This window comes from Bos indicus x Bos taurus, chromosome 2 (assembly GCF_003369695.1).
Source record: "Bos indicus x Bos taurus breed Angus x Brahman F1 hybrid chromosome 2, Bos_hybrid_MaternalHap_v2.0, whole genome shotgun sequence".
Taxonomy (NCBI): domain Eukaryota; kingdom Metazoa; phylum Chordata; class Mammalia; order Artiodactyla; family Bovidae; genus Bos; species Bos indicus x Bos taurus.
The window spans coordinates 84,625,695-84,653,385 of record NC_040077.1 but is presented as its reverse complement, the minus strand read 5'-3'; the positions used below and the strand labels follow the sequence as shown (position 1 = coordinate 84,653,385).

The 27,691-nt window shown below is 37.1% G+C and overlaps 1 protein-coding gene across 4 annotated transcripts in view; it reads left to right on the top strand.

Annotated features, from left to right (window-relative positions):
• Positions 1-11,922, top strand: part of HECW2 (HECT, C2 and WW domain containing E3 ubiquitin protein ligase 2) — a 448,549-nt gene extending 436,627 nt beyond the window's left edge. For all 4 annotated transcript variants that reach the window (XM_027563360.1, XM_027563352.1, XM_027563383.1 and 1 more), the window contains one exon: positions 4,030-11,922. In XM_027563360.1, coding sequence (XP_027419161.1) covers positions 4,030-4,141 — 112 coding nt within the window. In that variant the 3' untranslated portion in view covers positions 4,142-11,922. The remainder of the gene's footprint in view (positions 1-4,029) is intronic.
• The last annotated feature ends 15,769 nt before the right edge of the window (positions 11,923-27,691 follow it).

Below are 27,691 nucleotides of genomic sequence, written 5' to 3'. Positions count from 1 at the left end.
ATCTCACATCCATACATGACTACTGGAAAAACCATAGCCTTGACTAGATGGACCTTTGTTGGCAAAGTAATATCTCTGCTTTTCAATATGCTATCTAGGTTGGTCATAACTTTCTTTCCAAGGGGTAAGTGTCTTTTAATTTCATGGCTGCAGTCACCATCTGCAGTGATTTTGGAGCCCAAAAAAATAAAGTCTGACACTGTTTCCACTGTTTCCCCATCTATTTCCCATGAAGTGATGGGACCAGATGCCATGATCTTAGTTTTCTGAATGTTGAGCTTTAAGCCAACTTTTTTACTCTCCTCTTTCACTTTCATCAAGAGGCTTTTTAGTTCCTCTTCACTTTCTGCCATAAGGGTGGTGTCATCTGCATATCTGAGGTGATTGATATTTCTCCTGGCAATCTTGATTCCAGCTTGTGCTTCTTCCAGCCCAGCATGATGTACTCTGCGTATAAGTTAAATAAGCAGGGTGACAATATACAGCCTTGACGGACTCCTTTTCCTATTTGGAACCAGTCTGTTGTTCCATGTCCAGTTCTAACTGTTTCTTCCTGACCTGCATATAGGTTTCTCAAGAGGTAGGTCAGGTGGTCTGGTATTCCCATCTCGGTCAGAATTTTCCACAGTTTATTGTGATCCACACAGTCAAAGGCTTTGGCATAGTCAATAAAGCAGAAATAGATGTTTTTCTGGAACTCTCTTGCTTTTTCCATGATCCAGCGGATGTTGGCAATTTAGTGAGAGATAATACAAGAGTAAATCTCTTTATTTTGAAGTATTTCTTACAAGTCAATAAGAAATCCTAAAACTTTGGATGATAAATTTATTTCACACTCATAAGAATGACTGTTATTAAAAAAAATAACAAGTATTGGAGAGGATATAGAAAAATTGGAACCCATATTCATAAAAATACTTTTTTACAATAGTCAAAATGTAAAAACAACCCGTGTCAATCAATGGATGAATGGATTAACAAAACATAATATATACAAACAATGGAATATTATTCAGCTGGGAAAAAAGGAAATTGCAACCTATGCTACAACATGGACCTGGAAAATGCTAAGGGAAATAAGCTAATCACAAGGGATAAATATGGTATGATTCCACTTATATGAGGTACTTAGAGTAGTCAAATTCATAGAGACAGGAAATAGATTGATGGTTGCAGGGGTGGAAGAAAATAGGAGTTAGTATTCAATGGGTACAGATTTTCAGTTTGGAAAGAGAAAAAATTTCTAGAGATGGATAATGGTGATGGTTGCAGAACAATGTGAATGTACTTAATGCTACAGAATTGTGTCCTTGATAATGGTTATCAATGTGATGTGATTTATATTTATCAAAATAAAAATTTTTGAAGAAAAAATAAATGGGCCAAGTAGATGAACATGTAGATCACAAAACGGGAAATGTTACAAATAAGCTGACTTGGGGAAAGAGTCTCAGCCTTGTTGGTAGCCAGTGAAGTGAAAGTGTTTAAATTTCATCTAAAAGAAGTACCGTCTTTAGTCTAATGGGATAATGAATGTATGGGTCTCACGCACAAAGCCTGGATGATAATTATATTCAAAATATACTTCATTTCTCTGCTTCTTCCTCCCCTTTCCCTGTAACAGATTTAAAGTTTTCAGTTAGTATTTTTATACCAGTGTTTTACACAAGATAGATATTTAAACCATTTCTGAGACTTTCAGTATGCTAGTTCAGTTTCTTTAAAAAAGTAAAATATTCTTCTTGAGACCCAAGTTAAGGCTCAGATGTAAGGAGGTATAATATGTACTATGTCAAATGCAATTTTGAAATAGTTTATGAAAATGTATTTGATTGCAAAGATTGATTAAATGATTTTCCCCCAATATATTCTAGAGTTTGTAATATTAAGAACTTGTAAACTCTGAGCCAGTTCTATTTCTGTGTCCTAATATTGGTGCAGACAGTCCCAGACTCAGGAAGGTTTGACTTAGAATTTTTTGACTTTACAGTGGTTTGAAAATGATATGAGACTTTCCTGGTGGCTCAGTGGTGAAGAACCTGCCTGCCAATGCAGGAGACGTGGGCTCAATCCCTGGGTCAGGAAGATTTCCTGGAGAGCTACAGTTGATAGGGTCACAAATAGTTGGACATGACTGAGCACACACACACAAAAGTGATACACTTTCAGTAGAAATCGTATTTTTAGTTTTGAGTCATGATCTTTTCCTAGGCTAACAATATTCAGTGTTATACTTTTTCATGATGCTGGACAGCATCATTGAGCCTGAGCTCCTAGTCAGCCATGTGATCACCAGGGTTAAAAAAAAAAAAAAAACGGTACACATACCACCATTCCATACCCATACAAACATTCTGAAACTCAATAAATTACATGAGATATTCAACTCTTTATTATAGAAGAGGCTTTGTGTTAGATGATGTTGCCCAACTGTAGGCCAGTGTAAGTGTTCTGAGATGTACAAGGTAGTCTAGGCCAAGCTGTGATGTTCAGTTAGTTAGGTGTATCACATGCTTTTTTGACTTATGATATTTTCAGTTTACAAGGGTGTAACCTCATTGTAAGCTGAGGAAGACCTGGTTTTTCTAATATGACAGAGCCCTTCGTGTTAACGTTTTTAATAAGCTATGTGGCCACACACCTGCTTTATTTATTATCTCTTTGTTATCTCAGTTTCCACGAGTCATGATTATCCTTTGGCAATTTAATGAAGACAATTAGAGTAAATGTTTTTGATGGTAATGAAATGTAGCTAAAAATGCAAGTCTTATTAATTGGTCAAACACTGTAAGCCAGGCATTGTATTAAGTGTGTTTCTGTGATTTCATTTAATTCTCATATCCTCTGAGACAAATAATGGTGTTTCTATGATTTCATTTAATCCTCATATCCTTCTGAAACAAATAATATGATTCTCATTTTATAGATGAGAAATTGAGTGGAAGGTTTTTAATAATTCACTGCAAATCACACAGCTGTTTGGTAATGCTGAAATTCAAACAAGTTTCTCCAACTGCAAACCTCTAATCTTCCCACAACACTACACTGTAGCTAGGAGTATAACTATATTTATCTCATAAATATTAAAGTTATTTATAAGAATAAAAGGTTAAAACCATGTGATTTTGTAAAAACAGCCTGTTAATGATCACAGCTCCTAAAATTCCATATTAATTCAGGAGCAGTTTTTAAAAGCAAAGTTGTTTAGCTCCTGCAAACAAACTGTTGTACATTCCAAATAAAATGCTTCCTATTTCATGTCAAAAGTGCAGATTTGCTTCCTGATAAGATGTGCTATTTGGAGGCTGTCTATTTTTTTATTGTGATTCAGGTGCAAATAACAGGAAAGCATATTTTTTCCTATCTTGGCCAAAGGGGAGGTATTTCTAAAAAAGAATGTAACATAATGATTTAAATGGCCATTATTTTGCATCATGAATTAGGAGAAATCAGATTATAGCACAGGAGTCAAAGAAGTAACAATGGTCTACTGACTACGACAGGAAAGTCCAGCCAGGGAATTTCCCAAAACTCTAAGCCATGAGGTCTTCAGAGACACTCAGTGCTCTTCCTTGACCAACAAAATGAAAAAATGCAAAACCATTGACTTTTTAAGAAACATTCAGGCAAATGCCAACTCTGAAAACAAATTACTTTGCAAGAGCTTACCTTCATGACTTTTAGGGGGAAAAAAAAAAAAAAAAAACAACCTAACATCAAAAGAGAAATAAAAATACAAACTTGTCTTTGTAATTCTAGACAACTAAACAAATAGCAATATATATGTCATATGGATTTTAAATGATTGTGAAAATGTAAAGAAAAATTTTTTAAAGATATTATTTCCCTTAAAAGAATTCAGTTCTGAATTGTTCAAGTCAAAACATTTTCAAAGTGTTTCCAAAAGGAGTGTGAAAATTGGCAACAAACCAATTTGAATATGAAAGACAAGCATGCACAGACACCAGAAGAAAGGATCTCATTTCACTCAAAGCATTCTGAACTCTGTACTGCTTCTTCTGTTTGCAGAGCTCACACTTGTTTTAACCGTCTGGATCTCCCTCCATACCCATCCTTCTCCATGCTTTATGAAAAACTCTTGACAGCAGTTGAAGAGACCAGTACCTTTGGACTTGAGTGACCTGGAGGCAAAATGTCCAGCTCTGTGTAGACAGGCAATTCCAGAAGCTGCCTTCCTGAAGAATGGCTGAACGTTGGAAGTTTCAGGAGTCGCTTCCATTAGAGTAAAGCTGAATGCTGTTATTTTCCAGGAACGGATGCTCTGTCACATTTGGGTACTGGCTAGTGATGATGATCCTCTTGGAAGGATTTGGGTGAGCTTGATGCCCAGGGAACCACCCAACAGTCTTTCAATCAACAGTTCTTGACTGCCAAACTTTTTTCCATTTGTTATGTTCCAAGACAAAGATGAACCTGTACACGATCAGCTCCATGGTAACTTTTAGAGACTCAGGAGAATCATGAAACTTACCTTTGAACATGGTTCAAGCCAAACTGACAGCACTTGGCCCAATCTCCAAATTAGTGCAAGTTAAACAGTATAATAAAAACAAATATATTTCCTGAAAATACATTCATTTAAGCCCTCAGTTGTAACAGGATATTCATTTTCTTGCTTATGAGTACCTGCATGGTGTGTACCATAGGCTTCAGCTTTCATGGGACACAAGTGGAAAATGAAACCAAGTCAATATGAGGTAACCTTTAAGATTTGCAATAAGGTGGTCTGTGACAATGTATATGCAAAGTGATATGTGTGTAATTATGGCTGAAGACAAACTGTTAAACAATGAATTACTAATGACAGATTTTATGCTTTATAATGCATGAAAACAATTTTAAAATAATTAGCAATTAATCACAGCGTATCAGGAAAAAAGTACACAGTGAGTTCTGTTTATTTTTTATAGTTTCATTATATTTATGTTCTCTAAGATGTAGATAAGAATCTACCTATCATACTATATGTACCATCTGTTCCATTTTCATGTACCATGCTTATTCGGGCATCATGCTTGTATGTATCCTTTTAAGCACTCTCAAGGGAACAAAAGGGCCTTTTATTTTTATAAAGGTACAAAAAATTCCCCAAAATATTTTGCACTGAATGTACCAAAGTTGAAGGGACATTATAATATGACTAACAACAACTCCATCACTTGACAAGTATAATAGAAAATAGCTTCTAAATCAAACTTTCTTCACAGTGCCATGTCTACCACTACAAGGACTGTGCATCTAAGTAATAATTTTTTAAGACTCACTATATGTGATAGTATGATATGCATTTATTTAAAATGCATTAGACTCTTCCATCCATCAAATACTTTACAGGATGGCATTTAATACAGATATTTCGTATTTCCCCCACTGCTTTTTATTTGTACAGCATCATTAAACACTAAGCTCAGTTAGGGAGCCATCAGCAACACCCAAGAGATCAGCTCTCTTTAGTAATAAGAATTCCATTTTCCCTCATCAGTGAAGACATCACAAATTGAAAGTCTCAGTACTATATTTCTAAGCCTGCATTTTCACTGATGCATAATTTTCTTATTAATATTAAGAAACAGTTTTTCTATAATATCTCAGAAACTGCATGACATCACTAGCATTGTCTCTGCTTAGTTTATCAGAGGGTGTTTTTCATTTTTATTACTTTGGGGTTACTCACCATCATGGTTTATTTCTTGACTTATGGCCACAACTAACCAGATGTTCGATATGATGAAGTTAAATTGAGGGTAATAAAAGCATTGGATTAAACATTTGGTTTGCCAGCCTATGGTATCACAGGCATTGCCCAAAACATTTATAGTAGCCATGGAATTCCTGTTATAGGGTGTTAGCAATCTTACGTTTTATAGAGGTCAAATGCATGATTTTCATAGATGGTTGATGATGGTAAGAACTGATTACTCTGTTGGTTAAACTACATTTACTATGGGGACCTTCAAGAGGAATACTACTCACTGTATTCCTACACTAAAGGCAGGTACTGCAGTGTGGAGAAACATTCTGGGAACAAAGGTTACAACAATCTGGAAGTAAGGAAAGATTTATCTGTGTATTGTATTGGAAAGAAAGGAAAGAAAAAAATCTTAACTGGAAATGTTAGTTTGTACTTACTTATCATGAATATAAGTATATATTTAATTTTACAAACTATTTTTACTTGTTTGTATTTTTTTCATTATAAGGGAAAATAGTATAACATACTTTTTTAAAAACACACTTTTGATGGTATATAAAATGTTTCAGAGCTGGCATTCCCTAAGCAGCTGATAGGTTTCAATAATACAGCATTTCTTTCAAAACTATTTTCATAGACCATGTTAGCTTGAATTTTGGTTTGTGACACTTTGTTGTCATATTCTGCATTATTAGGTAAGAGATTTGAAATAAAATATATCTCTTTAATTATTTCTTTCCAAATACCAGTATAATCATTAATTGCTACCATTCTCAGAATTGGAAATTATCCAAGATGTACCTATCACATCAGAATACCATGATAATGGATCTCTTATTTTTCATTTGTATACACAAAAGAATCTGATAATAACTATTTAAAACATTAAATAACATTTCCGCAGAATAAATTCAACTTTAATATACTCTACAAATAGAAATATCCATAAATATTTTCTGCTGGACTATGAACCTAGATAATTTGGCTGTCTGGTCTTGTTTTCTTTAAAATGCTCATAAATGATACATATAGTATACCCTTTTATAAAAGACAGTCATGATACATCAAATATATGCAGACATCTCTTAGGTGAGAGAAGAGGCATTGGCATTCACTCTGTGCCAGCTGCTATGGTTGATGGTTGAGCTACAAGATTCAAAATCTGTCCTCAAGAAGCTTACAGTCTAGTGGAATACATACCAAGGTTCAGAAAATATTTTAAGTAAAATTTGATATGTTCTACAATTAAGAGAACAGCTTGCTCCATCTGGGAGTTCCAGTGACGACTTCATATGTGGGAGATACTGTGGCTAAAAAAAATCATATAAATGCTCTTTCTGTTGATACCTAATGGCATATAATAGTATGATGATACTGGTCAAGTGTGGAAGAAGGAAATGGAGTGGAGAAGGAAATGTAACCCACTCCAGTATTCTTTCCTGGGTTATCCCATGGACAGAGGAGCCTGGTATGCTACAGTCCATGAGGTCACAAAAGAGATACAGCTAAGCGTGCTCACATGCATGCACATGGAAGCCTGGAGTGCATTTACACACAGGGTTTAAAGTGTGAAGGTGGGGAACTGAACCATGATGGACCAACCCAAGGATCTTCAAGTTATCCCAAAATGACACAATGAAGTTCAATAGTTTCCCTGTTTCTTTTCATCTGCACTATGGTGTTATTAGGTTGGTGCAAAAGTAACTATGGTTTCGGACCCTGAATTTTAAGTCATTATAACTAGGCTCAGACACATCTTTATTAATCAAAATAGGAACCATCACAGTCAACACACTTTTGCCAATGAGAAATAAGTTTGTTTATTCCTGTAGCATAAAAATCCATGCTTCAAGATTTGATGAACTCTTGGAAAGCATTTTCCCTGCAAAAAAAATTGTTGAGATGCTTAAAGAAGTGGTGGTCAGTTGGTGAGATATCAGATGAATGCAGCAGATGAGACAAAACCTCGTAGCCCAATTTGTTCAACTTTTGAGGCGTTGGTTGTATGACCTGCTGTTGGGTGTTAGGGAGAAGAATTGGGCCTTTTCTGTTGACCAATGCTGGCTGCAGGCATTGCAGTTTTTGGTACATCTGATCCATTTGCTGATCATACTTCTTGAATGTAATGGTTTCACCAGGATTCAGAAAGTTGTAGTGGATCAGACCAGCATCAGACCACCAAACAGTGACTATGGCCCTTTATTTGGTGCAAGTTTGGCTTTAGTAAGTGCTTTGAAACTCCTTCTTGGTCCACCCACTGAGCTGGTCATTGCTGGTTGTATAAAATCCACTTTTTGTAGCATGTCACAATCTGGTCAAAAAATGGTTCATTATTGCATAGAATAAGAGAAGATAACACTTGAAAATGATGGGTTTTTTTGATTGGTGGTCATGTCATGAGGCACCCACTTACTGAGCTTTTTCATCTTTCCAGTTTGCTTCAAATGCCAGACGATCATAGAATTTTTGACTTGGGCAACTTCTCATGTAGTTGTAAGAGGATCAGCTTCAATGATTCTCTCCATTGGTTGTCAACTTCCAATGGCCAGCCACTGCATTCCTTTTCTTCAAGGCTCTTGTCTCCTTTGCAGAACTTCTTGAACGACCACTGCACTGTATGTTCATTAACAGTTCCTGGGCTAAATGCATTGTTGATGTTGCGAGTTGTCTCCACTGCTTTACCACCCATTTTGAACTCAAATAAGAAAATTGCTTGAATTTACCTTTTGTGTAACATAATTTCCATAGCCTAAAATACATATAAAATAAACAGCAAGTAATAATTCCTTAGCAAAAAAACATAAAGCAAGAAATGCACATTAAAATGATGTATAACATAACCACATTTAAGAGTGTATTCCAGCATCAAATGGCAAAGTTCAGAAATGCAAAACCAAAGTTACATCTGCACCAACCTAATACCTTTGCTTTGCAGTGTTAAAAATCCCAATTCCTGAGCCCATCCACCTCTGGGGTCAAAATGTTTTCCTTGTGCAAAAAAAAAAAAATGAATGGATCTTGGCCAAAGAAGTGTGGTTGCACTTTTCTAGCATCTGTTACTTTGTAATTAAGAAAAAGATCTGTAATAAATGAAGGAAAATTTTTTTCTCTTGTATAACAATCAAGTTTAAAAAACTTCATTCAAATGATTAACAGTAATGGTGGAATATGTTTAAACAGTGCTTTAGAGTTTCTCAGTGCTTTCAGGTGCTTAGTTTGTCTTGATCTTCACATACTCCGTGGAGTGGAAGGTATCAAGTCCTGTCTGCATCGAGGCTGATTTTCACAGGTGGCTTGTGAGATCAGTTTCAGTACTTCACAGCTACAGTTCCAGGTTTCATCTTGAGAAATGTGGACACTAATATGTATACCAGCCTATTCCAGTTTCACTGAAATTTGCAAGCTGCTTGTCTACCCAAACTCTCATTTTTTCAAACACTCTTAAAAACATGACACCTTCTGAAAAATCTTTGAAAAAATTAGCATATTCATAGAAAAAACTCCCAATATCCTTAATGTTTCCATTTTACTACATATTATGAGAAATTAAAAACAAAATGCAAAATTTGATGGCTTTTGGTGGATTTCTATATTATAGTAAGTTTAGTTTTCTCAAATATTATTTGGAAGCAAAATAATGAAACAGCACTTTAATCAGAAGCCTGATTTTACTTTTGAATTTTAAGCAAGGATGGATCTAGAAAACCCTGATAGCTGAGTTCCAGCCATACGGGTGAAGGGACCACTGCAGGTTCTTTTCCTCTTTGTCTTCCTCACATTGATACAACTTTTTTTCCTCTTTCTGCACAAATTATGACTTGATCACTTCTAACTAAGGCAAACATCTGATAATGAAGAGTCTGTCCAATCCAACCCAGTTTAGGAAACTCCCATTGAAGATGAAATGATGCTACACCATCATTACAAACTACTTATCACACTGCATAGTACAAATGCAAATAAAGACCGTGGCCTCACCCTCAACCTGAATCCGACTTTCAGGCCCTTTTGTGTTCTTACCTGCTTTCTCATTTAATTGATGAGTGAAAATACTCTAAATCTTAGACACAGACACCTTACTTCGATAAAATTGAGTTTAAATTAATGAGAATGTCACTTTCACTTAGGTTCTAATTTTGCGAAGCCGATATTGCCTTTCTAATTCGATTGTGTTTTCTGGCTAGATTTGCCTGTCTCACATGGAAGCAAAGGGATGTCAGAGACATCAAGCTTTCTAAACCGTGGCTTATGGCCAACCACTTGCTGCCCACTAGAAGGATGATAGAAACAAAAAAATCAGAAAAGATGGAACCAGTAGTGGTGACCCCAACCCCCCGCCCCCCCCTGCTTTCTCCCCCACCACTGCCAAGAATGTAATGCTAATGATGGACCAACAGTCAGGATTCAGGAGTGGTAACTGCATTCCAAGGAGCTGGCACCAAGGATATGCTGAACATGCGTGCCCTACCCATATCTGAACAGTCAACAGCACTGTTGCAGGGAGAAAGTTAAGGGTGAAAGGATCACCTTATGGCTTGCTGGCTGTGGGTAGAAACATATACTTTGGTTTCTGACTTAGAGAAAAAGAATTATGTGTTGCCCAATGAGAGCACCGCTAGGTAATCAACCTGGTGGATTCCCTTATCTTCAGTAAGGTGATAACATTTTTCTGTATTGCAAAACAGAATTTAGTCCAAAAGTATTAAAGCTAACCATAGCTTAATTAGGAGATCCAATGATTTAGCATTAAATTGTGTTGTGGATTACTTTTAACTTAATTGTTGTTCCTATAATTGAACTTTAGGGAAAAAGAGAGCACACGTTGCTTGACACATTTCTTTTGCTTAATTTGTTTTTTAGCAGACATTCTTTGACATTACAGTCACTTCCAAAACATTTTTCATGGTTTCTAATGGTAACTTATGTGTTCCCTGGTCATGTATAAGCAAAAAGCCTAAGAATTGGGTTACTGAATTGCAAATAGAGACCTAATCTGTATTTCCAATTTTTCAAGAAATTAATCAAGTCTGAAATACATTGCTTAGATTTAATCTATAAGGTAGTTTATTTGGCTTTCACGATCAAACAGTTCAGCAGAATTGGAAGGCCCTCGTTGTATGATTTCTGGGAAACATAGGAAAAGTAAACTTATACATGAAATTTTTATGTGGAGTGGCCTTGGGCAGGTGATATCTTTCTATCCAATTTTCTTTTAAGATATTATAACCCTGAGCAGTGTTGATAGGTATGGTGTATGATTCAGGCTGAATCAAATATTACTGATGCAGCTAAGGAATCAGTAAACTATTTCTGGTTACTATCACCTTCTATAAGAAAGGATGGATAATGTTCAAGAAATACCTTGGAAGGACTAACCAGGAAACACACAAAACTGAATGTTCTTTTAGGACCTTAATGCACTAAAAGATGGTATTACAACCTATTTTTCTTTATATGGTATCATAAGTAAAATTTGAGCCTGTTAATATGTTGGAAAGTGCATAATATCACATGTTTTTATAATAGGGATGCAGGCATTCCAAAGTAAATGAATAAAGACACATGCATCTCTCTTGCCTCTTACTGAAAGTATTAATCTAATTTTATAATAATGACTACTTTTTAATATTTAGGCTCTGTAAAAAGAGAAAAAGCCACATTTATGTCCAAGATTTCAGTGGAGCACAGGTGGTGTATTTTTTTAAGCCTTCAAATTTCTTTTCACAAATTCCACCCATTGTGTCTATTACACCATGTCACAATTAGTAGCTATGTTTCTATTTTTGTTGAGTTTATTTAAGCCTCATATTTATTCAATGTTACTTTTAATAGAGAACAATAATGGGAAGTATTTGCTATTGACATTGAGATTATACAGCTCTCATTTCACCTTATATTTAAATTTCATCTTTTTTCTCCAAGCAAATAATGCAGACTGTTGACATCCTAGAAATGAATCATGGGTGATCTTAAATGGAGCCTGGGACTCTGAAATGTAGACTTGTTTGTTTTCTGGAAAGTCTGTATTCTTATCCTTACCTGAACCCCTGACTTTTGTGTTGTATTTTTTTATGATTCTGAAATGCTTTGAGGGAAAGATATTTTATGTGTACAATTTGTTTTATTTTCATACTGATCTCTATTTTTGTTTAAAACCATGTTGCATCATGAAATCACTTAATCCAAAATAAATCTTCTTTACAAAAATAGATTATGATTTTTCTGTGATACATTTGGGGAGGAAAAAAACTCAAGAGGAAAGAGAGCAAAGTAGGGATAAAGGTCTCATGGGATTAGTATGCAGCTTTGTGGATACAGGAAGTTCTCTTTTCATGATATTTATAATTAGGAATCTTCGTTTATCCCTAAAAGATTATTTTACTATTTGGTAGTGCATAAATTAATGTTAAAGGAATGAATTAACACAAATCATAATCTCTTAACTCACATGAGTTGAGACTATTTGCTAAACCATCTTGGTTGAATGCTTATTTCATAACCATGTATGCACACTACCACCACCACTACCACCCACGTCAGTCTAATTGAGGGGTCACATATTCTCAAGCCTACCGGGGCCAGACAAGTAAAACAATATTAAAACAAGCATCTGGCTGGGTCTATTTATTGAGTGCAACTGGCTGGGTGTAAGCAATAGAAAATGGTGGGTTTGCCTAAAGGAGGCATTGTAATACTTTGCTCCAGCAGATTCTACTCACATGAAATTAAGGTCAGTGTTGAAAGATTTAGGTCAGTGTTTATTTATCAGGAGAAACACAGAAATCTAAAACTTTAGATTTCTAAAATTGTAGTATTTCTAGGTCTCTTTAATACTGGGTGAAAGTGAAAGCGTTAGTCGCTCAGTCCTGTCCGACTCTTTGTGACCCCAGGGACTGTAGCCCACCAGGCTTTTGTTCATGGAATTCTCCAGGCAAGAACACTGGAGTGGGTAGCCATTCCCTTCTCCAGGGGATCTTCCCAACCCAGGGATCGAACCTGGGTCTCTTGCATTACAGGCAGATTCTACACCAACTGAGCCATCAGGGCAGCCCCTTAATACTGGGTGGCTCAAAGCAAATAAGTCTGTAGGTTGAATTTACCTTGCAGGTCTTCCAGTTTGGAACACTTGATTTACTCTGTAATGTTATTTTATGACTGGCTGGTAAAATAAGTGAAATGACCAAATAAATACTACTGAGACATGGCAATTAATAGGAAATATGGGGAAAGGCGAATATATGCTGGAAGGGTAGATAGTCACTAAATGATATACTTGAAAATGATGCGTGCTTAACAGTTTCTTTTTGAAAACCAATTTGTGTTCATTCATGTAAGTTGAGAATCTATGTCAATTTTTCATGAAATAGATGTGCCATTAAACATGTATTTTAAGCTAGAAATGAATTTTCTATATCACATAAGAGCAATTAAAGCAAAGACTCATCTATAACTAACTGAAGTTTGATATTGTCATTGAAAGAGAAGAGCAAGAGATTGACCTATGACACTGACTTAAATGGTTATTGTGTCATAATGTTCTCTCTATAACCTTTGACCTCACTGTGCTTTCATTATGATACATTTATCTACCTTCATTATATTCTTTTAAGAAAACTTGAAACTCACTTGGTGAATGTTTTCAGTTCACTTCAGTCACTCAGTCATGTACAACTCTGCGACCCCATGAATCACAGCACGCCAGGCCTCCCTGTCCATCACCAACTCCCAGAGTTCACTCAAACTCATGTCCATCGAGTCAATGATGACATCCAGCCATCTCATCCTCTGTCGTCCCCTTCTCCTCCTGCCCCCAATCTCTCCCAGCATCAGGGTCTTTTCCAACGAGTCAACTCTTTGCATGAGGTAGCCAAAGTATTGGAGTTTCAGCTTCAGTATCAGTCCTTCCAACGAACACCCAGGACTGGTCTCCTTTAAGATGGACTGGTTGGATCTCCTTGCAGTCCAAGGGACTCTCAAGAATCTTCTCCAACACCACAGTTCAAAAGCATCAATTCTTTGGTTCTCAGCTTTCTTCACAGTCCAACTCTCACATCCACACATGACCAGTGGAAAAACCATAGCCTTGACTAGACGGACCTTTCTGTTAACAATGCACAATTCCCACATTCATTATAATCACCTACAGGAAGTCTTTCTTGATTTTTTAAAAAATTTCATCCTTTACCAAGAAAGCATTTAACCCCTTTATCAAGGAATGGAAAAAAGTTTTTTTCATACTTTCCTCTATTTATTGATCAAAAAATGTTACCAGTTAATGACATTTTTTCCCTTTAAATAGATACTTTCTTCTAAACAGATATTAGGTCGACTCATATAGCATTTGTCAACCAAAATAAACTTTGGAGTAACAGTAAGTTGAAATGGAAAATAAATGCAAAAAAGCAAACTGGCTGTCTGAGGAGGCCTTAAAAATAGTTGTGAAAAGAAGAGAAGCAAAAAGCAAAGGAGGAAAGGAAAGATTTAAGCATCTGAATGCAGAGTTCCAAAGAATAGCAAGAAGAGATAAGAAAGCCTTCCTCAGCGATCAATGCAAAGAAATAGAGGAAAACAACAGAATGGGAAAGACTAGAGATCTCTTCAAGGAAATCAGAGATACCAAGGGAACATTTCATGCAAAGATGGGCTCGATAAAGGACAAAAATGGTATGGACCTAACAGAAGCAGAAGATATTAAGAAGAGGTGGCAAGAAAACACAAAAGGACTGTACAAAAAAGATCTTCATGACCAAGATAATCACGATGGTGTGATCACTGACCTAGAGCCAGACATCCTGGAATGTGAAGTCAAGTGGGCCTTAGGAAGCATCACTACGAACAAAGCTGGTGGAGGTGATGGAATTCCAGTTGAGCTATTTCAAATCCTGAAAGATGATGCTGTGAAAGTGGTGCACTCAATATGCCAGCAAATTTGGAAAACTCAGCAGTGCCCACAGGACTGGAAAAGGTCAGTTTTCATTCCAATCCCAAAGAAAGGCAATGCCAAAGAATGCTCAAACTACTACGCAATTGCACTCATCTCACACGTTAGTAAAGTAATGCTCAAAATTCTCCAAGCCAGACTTCAGCAGTACGTGAACCGTGAACTTCCAGATGTTCAAGCTGGTTTTAGAATAGGCAGAGGAACCAGAGATCAAATTGCCAACATCCACTGGATCATGGAAAAAGCAAGAGAGTTCCAGAAAAACATCTATTTCTGCTTTATTGACTATGCCAAAGCCTTTGACTGTGTGGATCACAATAAACTGTGGAAAATTCTGACCGAGATGGGAATACCAGACCACCTGACCTGCCTCTTGAGAAACCTATATGCAGGTCAGGAAGCAACAGTTAGAACTGGACATGGAACAACAGACTGGTTCCAAATAGGAAAAGGAGTATGTCAAGGCTGTATATTGTCACCCTGCTTATTTAACTTCTATGCAGATTACATCACTGGGCTGGATGAAGCACAAGCTAGAATCAAGATTGCCGGGAGAAATATCAATCACCTCAGATATGCAGATGACACCACCCTTATGGCAGAAAGTGAAGAGGAACTAAAAAGCCTCTTGATGAAAGTGAAAGAGGAGAGTGAAAAAGTTGGCTTAAAGCTCAACATTCAGAAAACTAAGATCATGGCATCTGGTCCCATCACCTCATGGGAAATAGATGGGGAAACAGTGGAAACAGTGTCAGACTTTATTTTGGGGGGGAGGGCTCCAAAATCACTGCAGATGTTGACTGCAGCCATGAAATTAAAAGACGCTTACTCCTTGGAAGGAAAGTTATGACCAACCTAAATAGCATATTGAAAAGCAGAGATATTACTTTGCCAACAAAGGTCTGTCTAGTCAAGCCTGTCGCTTTTCCAGTAGTCGTGTATGGATGTGAGAGTTGGACTGTGAAGAAAGCTTATGCCGAAGAATTGATGCTTTTGAACTGTGGTGTTGGAGAAGACTCTGGAGAGTCCCTTGGACTGCAGGGAGACCCAACCAGTCCATCCTGGAGGAGATCAGTTCTGGGTGTTCATTGGAAGGACTGATGTTGAAGCTGAAACTCCAGTACTTTGGCCACCTCATGCAAAGAGTTGACTCATTGGAAAAGACCCTGATGCTGGGAGAAATTGAGGGCAGGAGGAGAAGGGGACGACAGAGGATGAGATGGCTGGATGGCATCACCGACGCGATGGACATGAGTTTGAGTGAACTCTGGGAGTTGGTGATGGACAGGGAGGCCTGGTGTGCTGTGATTCATAGGATCACAAGGAATCAGGCACGACTGAGCGACTGAACTGAAATGAAGTTGAAATGAGAATATCTAATAAAGATACATGTATCTAATAAAGATACATATTGATAGAAATGAATTTCACATATTTTATTTGCCCAGTTATTATAAGTCATGTCAAAAGATGTTTAGCTGATGTCAGTAATGAACAAAAAGGAAAAGCCAGCAATTTCCAAACCATAAATCTCTGTAAAATATATATTTCTTTGATAATTTATAATATTGTTATAAAATACTACCTCTTGCAACACTACATTCTTGGACATAATAATAATTCATGTCTATCTGGTATTTAGTTGGCATTGGAAAATGGAACTCAAACCCAAACTCTTGAACCTCATCATGACACTACCAACACATGGTCTCCCTACCTCTCACAGAACAAAACAACAGAACAAACCATTTTAAGTTTGCTACGGAACTATTCACCAATTAGGGAAGATTTACTGTTATTCCAGTTTCAATCAGGAAACCATATCAATACTTCTTAAATGTTGCATCAAATCACCAGTAGTGATAGAGGATGCTCCACATATGGAAACATAGCTTGAAGTCAGCTCTACCAACACAAAATCATATGTATGTTTCATTTACTTTCAAGTAAAACTTTTATATATCATCAGACTTGGTTTTAAGTTGAAAATATGAATTTTTCCCATTAGCTTTAATAACAACTGCTTGCCCACTGCCCCAGATATAAAAGAAATGTGATGACACAGTACATTACCACTTTAATTTTGTCTGTTCCTTGGCCAGACATTGGGTAACTTGGGGTATGCACTCGTCGGTTTGAAAAGCAATGTCTATATCATCAGAATCTCTTCCTCATACAATACTACTGATGATTTGGAGCTAAAATGTTTGGGTTTGTTTTCTCTCATCTGCAATTAAACTGTCTGTTATAACACTCAAAATGATGTTTAAGGAGGAATGAAGATAATAGGCTGTCTGAATCTTGGAACCAAGCAAGAATGCCAGTAGTTTTGTGGTGGGAGTATATGCACAGATCTTTTCTAACCAGCCACACAATTCGGGTGTGGTGATGGTTGTACACGTACACACTAGTAAACTAATGATTCCTAGCTGACTTTGACCTGTCCTGAGTTAAAGTCCTTAGTTAAGGTATAAATCATATATATTTAAAATCATATTTTTAAAGTTAGCACTTACTGACTCTGGGAAACATACAAGATGAGCCTGGTGCATCTTGTAGTGCTGGAAAGTAAGGAAATACTAAAAAAAAAAAAAAAAAAAAAAAAGACCTGCAATAGGAGTATGTCAAAGGGATATAGGAGCCAACCAAAACAGCTGGAACAATTTGAGCAAAAAAAGTAGTATTGAATTAAAATATCACATATAAATATCCATAAGTCCATATTGATAATAAATACTTGAATAATTAATAAATGAAGAAGAGAGAACTCATCCATGTAGGAGAATTCCAAGTAATTTATGTAGATACTCCACCTTTAAATGTTGGTTGCTCATAATAACTCCCTTCCACAGAGCACAGTGCAGAATAGGGAAGGGAGAGAAGAGAAACTTTAAAGTGAAACCACCTGACCAACACTACCTCAGCCAGGTGATCAAGCCAATATATCAGTGGTCGTAAATCATGTGGATTGTATATTCCCTTGATATGATATGATAAAAACACTTTTCCTCTGTGGTCTTCCCCAAACCTATAACTGCAGTTCAACCAATATAGGGACATTATAAAAAATACATGGCCTGTATTTCTTAAAACTATCAAGGTTATCAAAACCAAGAAAACCCTGAGAAACAGAAATAGTCACACAAAGAGGAGCTTAATGAGACATAATGGTATGTATCCTGGATAGGATGCTGCTGCTGCTGCTAAGTCACTTCAGTCATGTCCGACTCTGTGCGACCCAGACAACAGCCCACCAGGCTCCCCCATCCCTGGGATTCTCCAGGCAAGAACACTGGAGTGGGTTGCCATTTCCTTCTCCAATGCATGAAAGTGAAAAGTGAAAGTGAAGTCTCTCAGTCGTGTCCAACCCTCAGCGACCCCATAGACTGCAGCCTACCAGGCTCCTCCGTCCTTGGGATTTTCCAGGCAAGAGTACTGGAGTGGGGTGCCATTGCCTTCTCCCCTGGATAGGATACTGGAATTGAAAAAGGACCTCATCTAAATACCAAAGAGAAATGAATAAAGCATGGGCTTTAGTTAATAATAATGTATCACTATCATAAACTCACCAAACATTCTTGCTACATTAATAAATAGGATGTTGATGAGAACATTCGGCTTATTCTTGAATAAAAGAGTGAAAATTACCAGGTTTTAGAGAATGGTGTGAAACAGTGGCTTTCCCACTTGGGTCTCATGTAGCAATAAAACTCAGCCCCATATGCAACCCAAAAGAAAAAATGTGGTTAGTGGGGGCAGGGAAATGATTTAGCATTATGAACTTTACATGGAGTTGTACATTTGCTAACAACAATTTGCAAGTATCATACACTCTTACAATTATTATCATAAAATATAATAAATTTTAACACCCACATGAAGAGAAAGGCAATCTCAGAATGAGGAACTATTATTTAAATAAATTAATGTTTATTAATAATCAAGTTGGATTATGTTATTTATCTGGATAGTGGTTGCAGGATGTATATATATATTTAGATTTTATCAAGCTATGTACTTAAAATAGGATCAATTCTTATATGTAAGTTACAGGCCAATTAAAAAATGTTTTAAAGAAAGCAAATTTGTTTTAAAAGGAAAAATGTATGGTCTTTGACATATGATAAATCAAGGTCCATATTCTGGCTCTCTGTATTCTGTTTAATGACCTTGGGTAATCTCACCAATCTGAGTCTCACTTTTTTAATTTGTAAAATAGAAAAACTTCCTTTCTCATGCAGTACTTTTATGTGAAATGAGATAATATGTATTGAGCCCATTGCTGTGCACCTGGCAAATGCTTAGTATATTGACTTCCCTTTCCTCTCCACCCCAGTATACTGGCCTCAAAGTTCTTTACTGCCAGTTCTCAGGCCTATTTTTAGGGAAAGGATGACTGACTTACCTTGGTCCTAAAAGTTATCCAGCCTTCTCTGGGCCAGATTACCAACTGGGTATAGTAACAGATTACTATTCCTCAAATCTTTGGCAACTGGGAATATTCACACGTCTGTCCCTCCATTCATCCACCCATCGTCCATCTATCCGTCTATCCATCCATCGAATCAACATTTATTGAATTGCTACTATGTTCCAGGCACCATGATAGGTGCTGGGGAAACACTGATGAATAAAGCAGTCATAATTCCTGTCTGTTGGGAGTTTACAGTCTCATGAGGAAGAGAGGTAGTAAGCAAATAAATCCATAATTATTAATTATGATAAAAAGTGCTATAAAGAACAGGGCGCAGCAATGGACAGGTGAGAACTGGAGGTGGAAGAGCAGTCAGTCACTGGAAGATCAGAGGGAAAGCTTCTGCAGTATCCTATCATTGAAGTCTTATAACATCCCAAATAATTACAGAGTACACATAAAAGACATAATCACCACCAAAGTGAATCTTCTCACATATGAATGCTTGTTGTAACATCTATTCTGCTCCTCAGAAGAGTTGTTTGCATACTTCCTGTTTCTTAGAAGTTAGATACCAGGTAAGTAGCTTTTTGCTATAGTAATACAAACTCATTATTTTGTAAGCTGTTGTTACAGATTTAATTTATTCTGACTTTTCCTAATAAACTTTGTTGTACTTGCAGGGAACTAAAGAATGGATGATTGTAAATGTCTCTTAATAAAAATTTTTCCAGCTAATAAACAAGGAAAATAAAATATTTTTAAAAACTCATCTGTATAATAGAATGAGTCATGAAGATGGGACACAAAGGGGAATAAAAAATGAGAACAAGTAACCTACTACTTAGGATGCAGTGCAGTATACTGAGCAGGACGTTGGATTTGTCATCTGAGTTCAAATTGTGTCTGCAGTTCTAGCTGTATGACCTTAAGCCAGTCATTCAACTTCTCTGAGCCTGAGCTTCCTCACATGAGAACCAAGAATAATAACGGTGACCTCAAGGCAGGTGGTAAGAATTAAATGAAATGATATATACTTAGCATTTTGCATGAAGAAGTATTGCCATGCTTTATTTAGAACATTCCTGTCATTTCACTACAAAACTTAAATCCTGTGTACTTAGATAGTCTCGCCACAGAAATTTCAGCTTTTAAAAGCAGGTACATTCCTTTCTCTTAAATTTCTTTCTCAAACCTTGGCTGTTGGTTTGGAATTCTTAGTTCTGTGCTAAATCTTATTTCTTTAGGTGATAAATCATTCCTGATTTTCTTAATTCTCACCCAAAATGACCTCAGGCAATCCAGGGAATAAACATGACCAGGCCCGTTGGGGAGAAGTAAACACTAAGCTTGGGGTGACACCAGGACTCCTGGTGCTGCAACCTCTGGGGGCTCAGCCTGCCTTGCCATCTGGCCTTTGGGCTCTCCTATCCTCTCCATTGTTCATGGTTGCTCTGTTGTTGGGCTTCCTGTAATGTTTCAGTGAACGACCGGGGTGGGAGAGGAGAGAACAATAGTCAGATGATTTTGCTCTCTGGATAGTCCTCTCTCTCAGGGGTGGCCCAGACAGGTCTACAGTCTGCAGTTCTAGGCTGAGCCCTCACCTCACTTGGAAAAGTCACTCTCAGAGTCCATTCTCATTTTTAATAGGGAACAGTTCTAGCCTTGCTTATGGTAAATGCAGGGTTGTTGAAGCTCAGACAAAATATTGTGTGTGAAAACTCTCTATTCACTCTAAAATACTGTCTAGACTTCAGGTGCTATTAATACTAGTCTATCCTGTGCCACGTTCACATGCATGACTGGCTGGGAAGTTTCTTATACCTGCTCAGGACTGAGCTGCGAGAAGGGGATTTTTCTAGGTCAACCAGTAATGGAAAATGTCTCAAAGGTATTGCTTATTTTTACTTTGAAAGGGCAACCTTCTCAGACATAGGCTTTTAATAGTGAGAAGAACTCCAGGCTTGGGAGATTAAAAGATAATTTAAAACTACATAAAACTAGTCTATTGTGATGCATTGTGTAATTTATTTGGGCAAATATATAGGTGCTCTTGGCCAAAGTTAAACTGAGCAAGTCTCATTGAAGTGATGAGAACTGATCAAATCTTTGTTCTGCAATTTCCTGTTCTTAGCAAGTAGAGAAAAAAATACACCCTAGGTAAGAGACAGGAAGATATAAAGACAAATGAGTTTGTCTCTGCAGCTTCTCTCAAATACACCCTCAAAAACCTCATATTTTAAAAGATGCACCCCCAAATTAGGTTTGCAAGAAGTAGGTTATCATTGGTCGTTACATCTGCCTGTTTTTCAATTCCTCAACCTATTTTTCTCAAGGTAAGGTGTGCTGATGAATGCTTTTCTGTTGACTTCTCCTGTAAACAGAACTTTCCTCTGAGAAGTTAAATGTGGAAATATCCAGATCCAAGACCCTAAACTCAAACCTGGGCAAAGAGCATGAGACAGAAAAGCAATGGATTACTGCCCCCATATGTTTTTGCTAAATTATTTCGAGACACTACTTCAAAGGATCCTTAATCTAAGGTAGTATTTCAATTGTAGAAGATGCTTTTTCTAGTCAAAATTAATTTAAGCCCCTCTTAATCTGAGTTAGCATGAAATTGGGAGATCTGTAGAGCCTAACTTGTCTTCGTACTTCTCACTTTTGAAATCTAGCAAGAAAATGAGCAGAATAAAAATATTTTGTAATTTGCTTGCCAAATTTTAAAAGGCAGAACCATTCCAGGTCCTAGGAGCTCAAACAGAAAAGAATTATATTTTATATACCACATTAAATAATAAAGAAAAGTAACCTAACAGGAACCAGTTTCAAAATCCTTTCTGGGTAATTTGGTACATTTGAAATCTAGTGTGCTTTTCTTGCCTTTCTTAAGCACTCTATAAAACAAGATACTCTCAAATGTGTTAGAACATTTCTGTTTTGATTGGCTCGGAATGACTGGAGGTCCTTGAAATGACTTATAATGAACTAAGCACATGGCATTGTGTCATAAGTCATTCTCTTCAGAGCCTCTTGCTTGTTTTATAGAAATTACATAACTGGGAAGTAACACATGAAAATCTTATACTGTGCTGGTTGAAAGTTGGATCATGATTCCAAAACGTAAGTAAAAGTTTAGAAGGCCAAAAGTTATTTTCATCTTTCAAAATGGTAAACATTTAAATTTATTTGTGTAGTTACTTGTTTTCTATAGTAGATAAAGTAAAGGGTAAGTTTATTTTGCTTTTTATTTCCTTTAATTAATCTTGGTTCACTTATGGAATTTCAGAAAGGCTGATGTTGAAAGAGGTCAGGATGGAAGTTAACTAAGAAACCAGTTTTTGGTAGAATAGTCAGAGTTATTAATTGCAAGCATTAAGCATCTTTGGATGTTTGAAGTTGAAAAGGAATATTATTTAAAGCATACTGTGCAGCTCATAGAACAGAGATTCCAGCTGGAGAGTCAGTGTCAGGACAAGATAACCAGGAATAATAGCCAGATTCACATAAGTAGATTGTTCAGGTAAGGACACTGCTGCTGCCGAAATATAGGAGTCTACAGCAATATGTGCTGTTGACACAACAGTGGACTATCGAGGTGCATTAGAGCTACTGCCTCTAGGACTTTATCTCCTTGCCACTTCTGCTTCCATTATAAAGCTGTGTCTGGCCCCAGCCTCACTTTCTCCAGATTCTAAGGCTCAATGTGTTCAGGTAGTTTGATAGGACCTAAGGTAATTGCTTCTGATCTAGCCGCAAGGGAGGCTGGAAACATGAGTATGGGGCACTTTCACTTCTATAAACTCAGAAGGTGAGGAATTCTTAAAATGCTGGAGGGGTTGAGATACAAGGTGACAATAGAATGACAAGTGTCCCAAAGCTGAAAGAGCAAACTGGTCACTATGATTAGTACAGTTCTCCGTCTTTCCAGTTCTCAAACTTTCTACATTCAAAAATTACTAAAGATCTCAAAGAGTTTTTGCTGATATAGGTAATTTCTATCAATATTTATCGTATGTATGAATTAGGAGGAATTTTAAAAAGATGTATTACCTTAAAGTAACAATTACATATCAGTAAAACAATTATGTCAACATCAGTTTAGTCAGTTCAGTTCAGTCGCTCAGTCATGTCCAACTCTTTGTGACCCGATGAATCGCAGCACGCCAGGCCTCCCTGTCCATCACCAACTCCTGGAGTTCACTCAAACTCATGTCCATCGAGTCGGTGATGCCATCCAGCCATCTCATCCTCTGTCATCCCCTTGTCCTCCTGCCCCCAATCCCTCCCAGCATCAGGGTCTTTTTCAATGAGTCAACTCTTCGCGTGAGGTAGCCAAAGTACTGGAGTTTCAGCTTCAGTATCAGTCCTTCCAATGAATACCTAGGGCTGATCTCCTTTAAGACGGACTGGTTGGATCTCCTTGCAGTCCAAGGGACTCTCTAGAGTCTTCTCCAACACCACAGTTCAAAAGCATCAATTCTTCGGCACTCAGCTTTCTTCACAGTCCAACTCTCACATCCATTCACGACCACTGGAAAAACCATAGCCTTGATTAGATGGACCTTTGTTGGCAAGGTAATATCTCTGCTTTTCAATATACTATCTAGGTTGGTCATAACTTTCCTTCCAAGGAGTAAGCGTCTTTTAATTTCATGGCTGCAGTCACCATCTGCGGTGATTTTGGAGCCCCCCAAAATAAAGTCTGACACTGTTTCCACTGTTTCCCCATCTATTTGCCATGAAGTGATGGGACCAGATGCCATGATCTTAGTTTTCTGAATGTTGAGTTGTAAGCCAACTTTTTCACTCTCCTCTTTCACTTTCATCAAGAGGTTTTTTAGTTCTTCTTCACTTTCTGCCATAAGGGTGGTGTCATCTGCATATCTGAGGTGATTGATATTTCTCCCGACAATCTTGATTCCAGCTTGTGCTTCATCCAGCCCAGCATTTCTCATGATGTACTCTGCATATAAGTTAAATAAGCAGGGTGACAATATACCATCTTGATGTACTCCTTTTCCTATATTTTATGAAAAATAGCTTTACTACCCAAAACAAAGAACGTGAATAAGGATGGTACTATTTTACATGTTTGCAATTTGTCTGATTTCTAGCTTAATAGGAAGCAGTTGGATTCTCATAACTGCTTCTACATTAACCTTTTGTAGTATCACACATTCTGTAATCTCTGGAAAACTAAACCATACACTTGTGAAAGAATAAGAGTGAAAAGGGTAGATATCATCTTAATATTATTATGAAAATAGTTTTGATGTTGGAGATTCATTAAAAGGTACTGGGGTCTCCCTAACACAGTTTGAGAATTGTTAGATGAAAGATTTACTCTGTGATTGTAATTAGGTGATATATATTATATTGAAGCACACAATTCTCTGGATCCTGTTCTACATCTACATATATATTTTTATCCAAGACTTGGAAATTTTGCTTGAGGTTGGCAGGATAGAACCTGTATCAAATTATTATTATAATGATATTTTTAATAGACTGCAAAAATAATAGCAGGACTCTATTTTGGTTGTTCAGTGGGGTTTTGCAGGACTCTATTTTGGTTGTTCAGTGGGGTTTGGTCCTCTCCTTTGATCTCACAGGTTATTTCCAACTCTAATTTCTAACTCTATAGTTCCCTAAATTTGCATATTATAAGCAATGACAGATACATTTACTTTTTTTAAACAGCCTTGTTATTTTAGAACAGGTTTAGATTTACAGACAGTAAAGAATCCGCCTGCAATGCAGGAGACCCGAGTTTGATCCCTGGGTCCAGATGATCCCCTGGAGAAGGGAATGGCTACCCACTCCAGTATTCATGCCTGGAGAATTCCTTGGACAGAGGAACTGGCAGGCTATAGTCCATGCGGTTGCAAAGGGTGGGACATGACTGAGCGACTAACACTTAGATTTACATAATCATTGCAATAATAGTCCAGAGTGTACTGCACAACCAGTCTCCTATGATAGTGTCTTACACCTGTAAGGCACATTTTGTCATATTAGTGATTAATGCATTACTGTTAACTAAAGTTCATAGTCTATTCTGATTTCCTTATCTCTTGTTTAGTGTCATTTGTCTGCTCCAAGATTCCATCTCAGGCACCACATTATGTTTAGTCATCATTCATCTTAGGTTCCATTTGATTGTGACAGTTTCTCAGACTTACCTCTGTTTTGATGACCTTGACAGTTTTGAGAAGTATTTTGTAGGTCAAGTATTTTGTAGGATGTCTCTCAATTGATTTGTCTTGATGTTTTTCTCATGGTTAAACTGGGTTATGGGTTTTGTGGAAGAAGACCACAGAGGCAACATGTCATTTGCATTACATCAAATAATGGGTACGTATTATCAAAATGATTTACAACTATTGGTGTTAACTTTGATCCCCAGGCTTGATGTACTATTTTTCATGGTCTTCACCATAAAGTTACTCTTTTCTTCTCCATTTCCATACTGTGCTCTTTGGTTTTTTTTTTTAATATAAATTTATTTATTTTAATTGGAGGTTAATTACTTTACAATATTGTATTGGTTTTGCCATACATCAACATGAATCCGCCACAGGTGCTCCTTGGAAGAAAGTCACTATGCACAGCCCATACTTAAGAAGTGGAGAGTTAGACTGCCAACTTGAGGGTGGAGTGGCTACATAAACTGTTCATAATTCTTCATGAGAGGTTTGTCTATTCTTTCCCATTTATTTATTCAATCATTTATATTTATATGTACTCACAGATATTTACTTTATACTTTGGTATATAATCCACTAGTACTTCATTTATTGTATAGCTCAAATTGTTCTAGCTTTGATCACTGGGGCTTGTCCAGTTGGCACCTGAATCCCCTTGACACACCACCGTCATTGTGTGGTCGTTTTGTTGGTTGGTTGGTTGGTTGGTTGGTTTGCACTTCCTTCTTTCACATGCTACACAGTGTTCCAGGCACAGCTGTGTGTGTCCTGCCCCAGTCCTAGAAGCATCAATTTCTCCAAAGAGCTTTGTTTCCTTTTGTTGAAGAACAGTATTGGAAACCAAGACACGAGTGAGAGGTGTACTTATTGCTCTTGGGGTGTCATTGCTTTTATGTGCTCTCAGCTGACAGAGCAAGAAGATACGTGTCTTAACCCACATACACACAGATATCTATAAATAAATCTATATGTAAACATCTGCATCTATATTAAACTAAACATTAGTTCATACCAATATCTCTAACTCTAATCCATTGCACATGGATCATTCTACACCCTTCTCCTCTTGTATTTGTTATATACTTGTAAAATTATTTTAACAGTGAAGGAATTTTGGAATGGAGGTATGAGTGGAAACAAAAGAATGAAAAGAGCCAGAACTCCAGTGACTAAGGTGAATTAAACATCCAAGAACCTGTACTCTATTGTTCATAGCCACAGTTATATACTGTCCACAGTAAAAGGCCTTATACAGAGTAAGCTTAAATCTTGTTACTATTCCACGAGTAACTCAGGTTACAGTTATATAGTATGTAACTTCCTTGTCTCTTGAAGTTTCTTATTGTTAAAGCAGGCAAATATAGCACTTTACTCACAGGAGTGTGAGGAGTAAATATTAACAAAAACAGCAAATTTAGAACACGGCCAGGATCAGAATTTATGACTAATTGTAACTATATACACTATTGGGTAAGCATATTATAATTTATACTTTACAGATGAAAAAAAGAGAGGCATAGGGATATTATAACCTGCTCAAAATCTCATAGTTAGTAAACTACAGACCCACTTTCTCATAAACTATGCCCTTTAAAGGGTTTCTGAACAGCTCTATACTTATATCTCTTTTTGTTACATTAAGATATAAAGTGACACTCTAAATCTAAAGGGAAGGCTAACTACTGAAAACACTCAAGGATGCTTTGAATATTCTCAGTGTCTCTTATATGAATTCATTGTCACATGGATCATTCTAGCCCCTCCTCTTGTATTTACTATACTTGTACATCTAATGATCATCATTATCATTTCCCACATTACCAACATTTTCATGCCAGGAAAGGACTCAGCTAGTGGAGTAGATGAGCCTACTCAATGCTCCTGTTGTCACCTTTAGCCAGTTGAGGCCAAGGTCACCTCCAATAAGGAGGTTAAAAGTTAGCTCTGCCTTATCTATACATGTGCCTTCTTGTTATAAGAAGACTTGCTTAGTGAAAGATTCCTGGAAGCTTTACTATTTCTTACCTGTCATGTGTGCTGGGGAATGTGACACCAGGTCAAGATTCACGGAATATGCAGTTGGTAAAAGAAGTGTCTTAGAAGTACAAAAGGAGGTGCTTTGTTGGACAGAACCTGTAGACATTTATCTACTCAAATCAAATCAATGACAATTTTACACTGTATATTTACTTGCTCCACTCCATATCTCTTCCCCTTTGAACACTATGACTCTAATTCTTTTGTCTTGCATAACCCTGTGGACGTCACTATTTGTTGAACTTACAGTTTCATTTTGAGCCCGGTGTCACCGCCAGGTAGATTCTGAAGAGGGAAGCAGCTACCTCGCTCTCCCCTTTCCTTATCACCATGTCGCCCCCGCTCCCCCCCTACCCATTTCTCTCTCTTAGCATCAG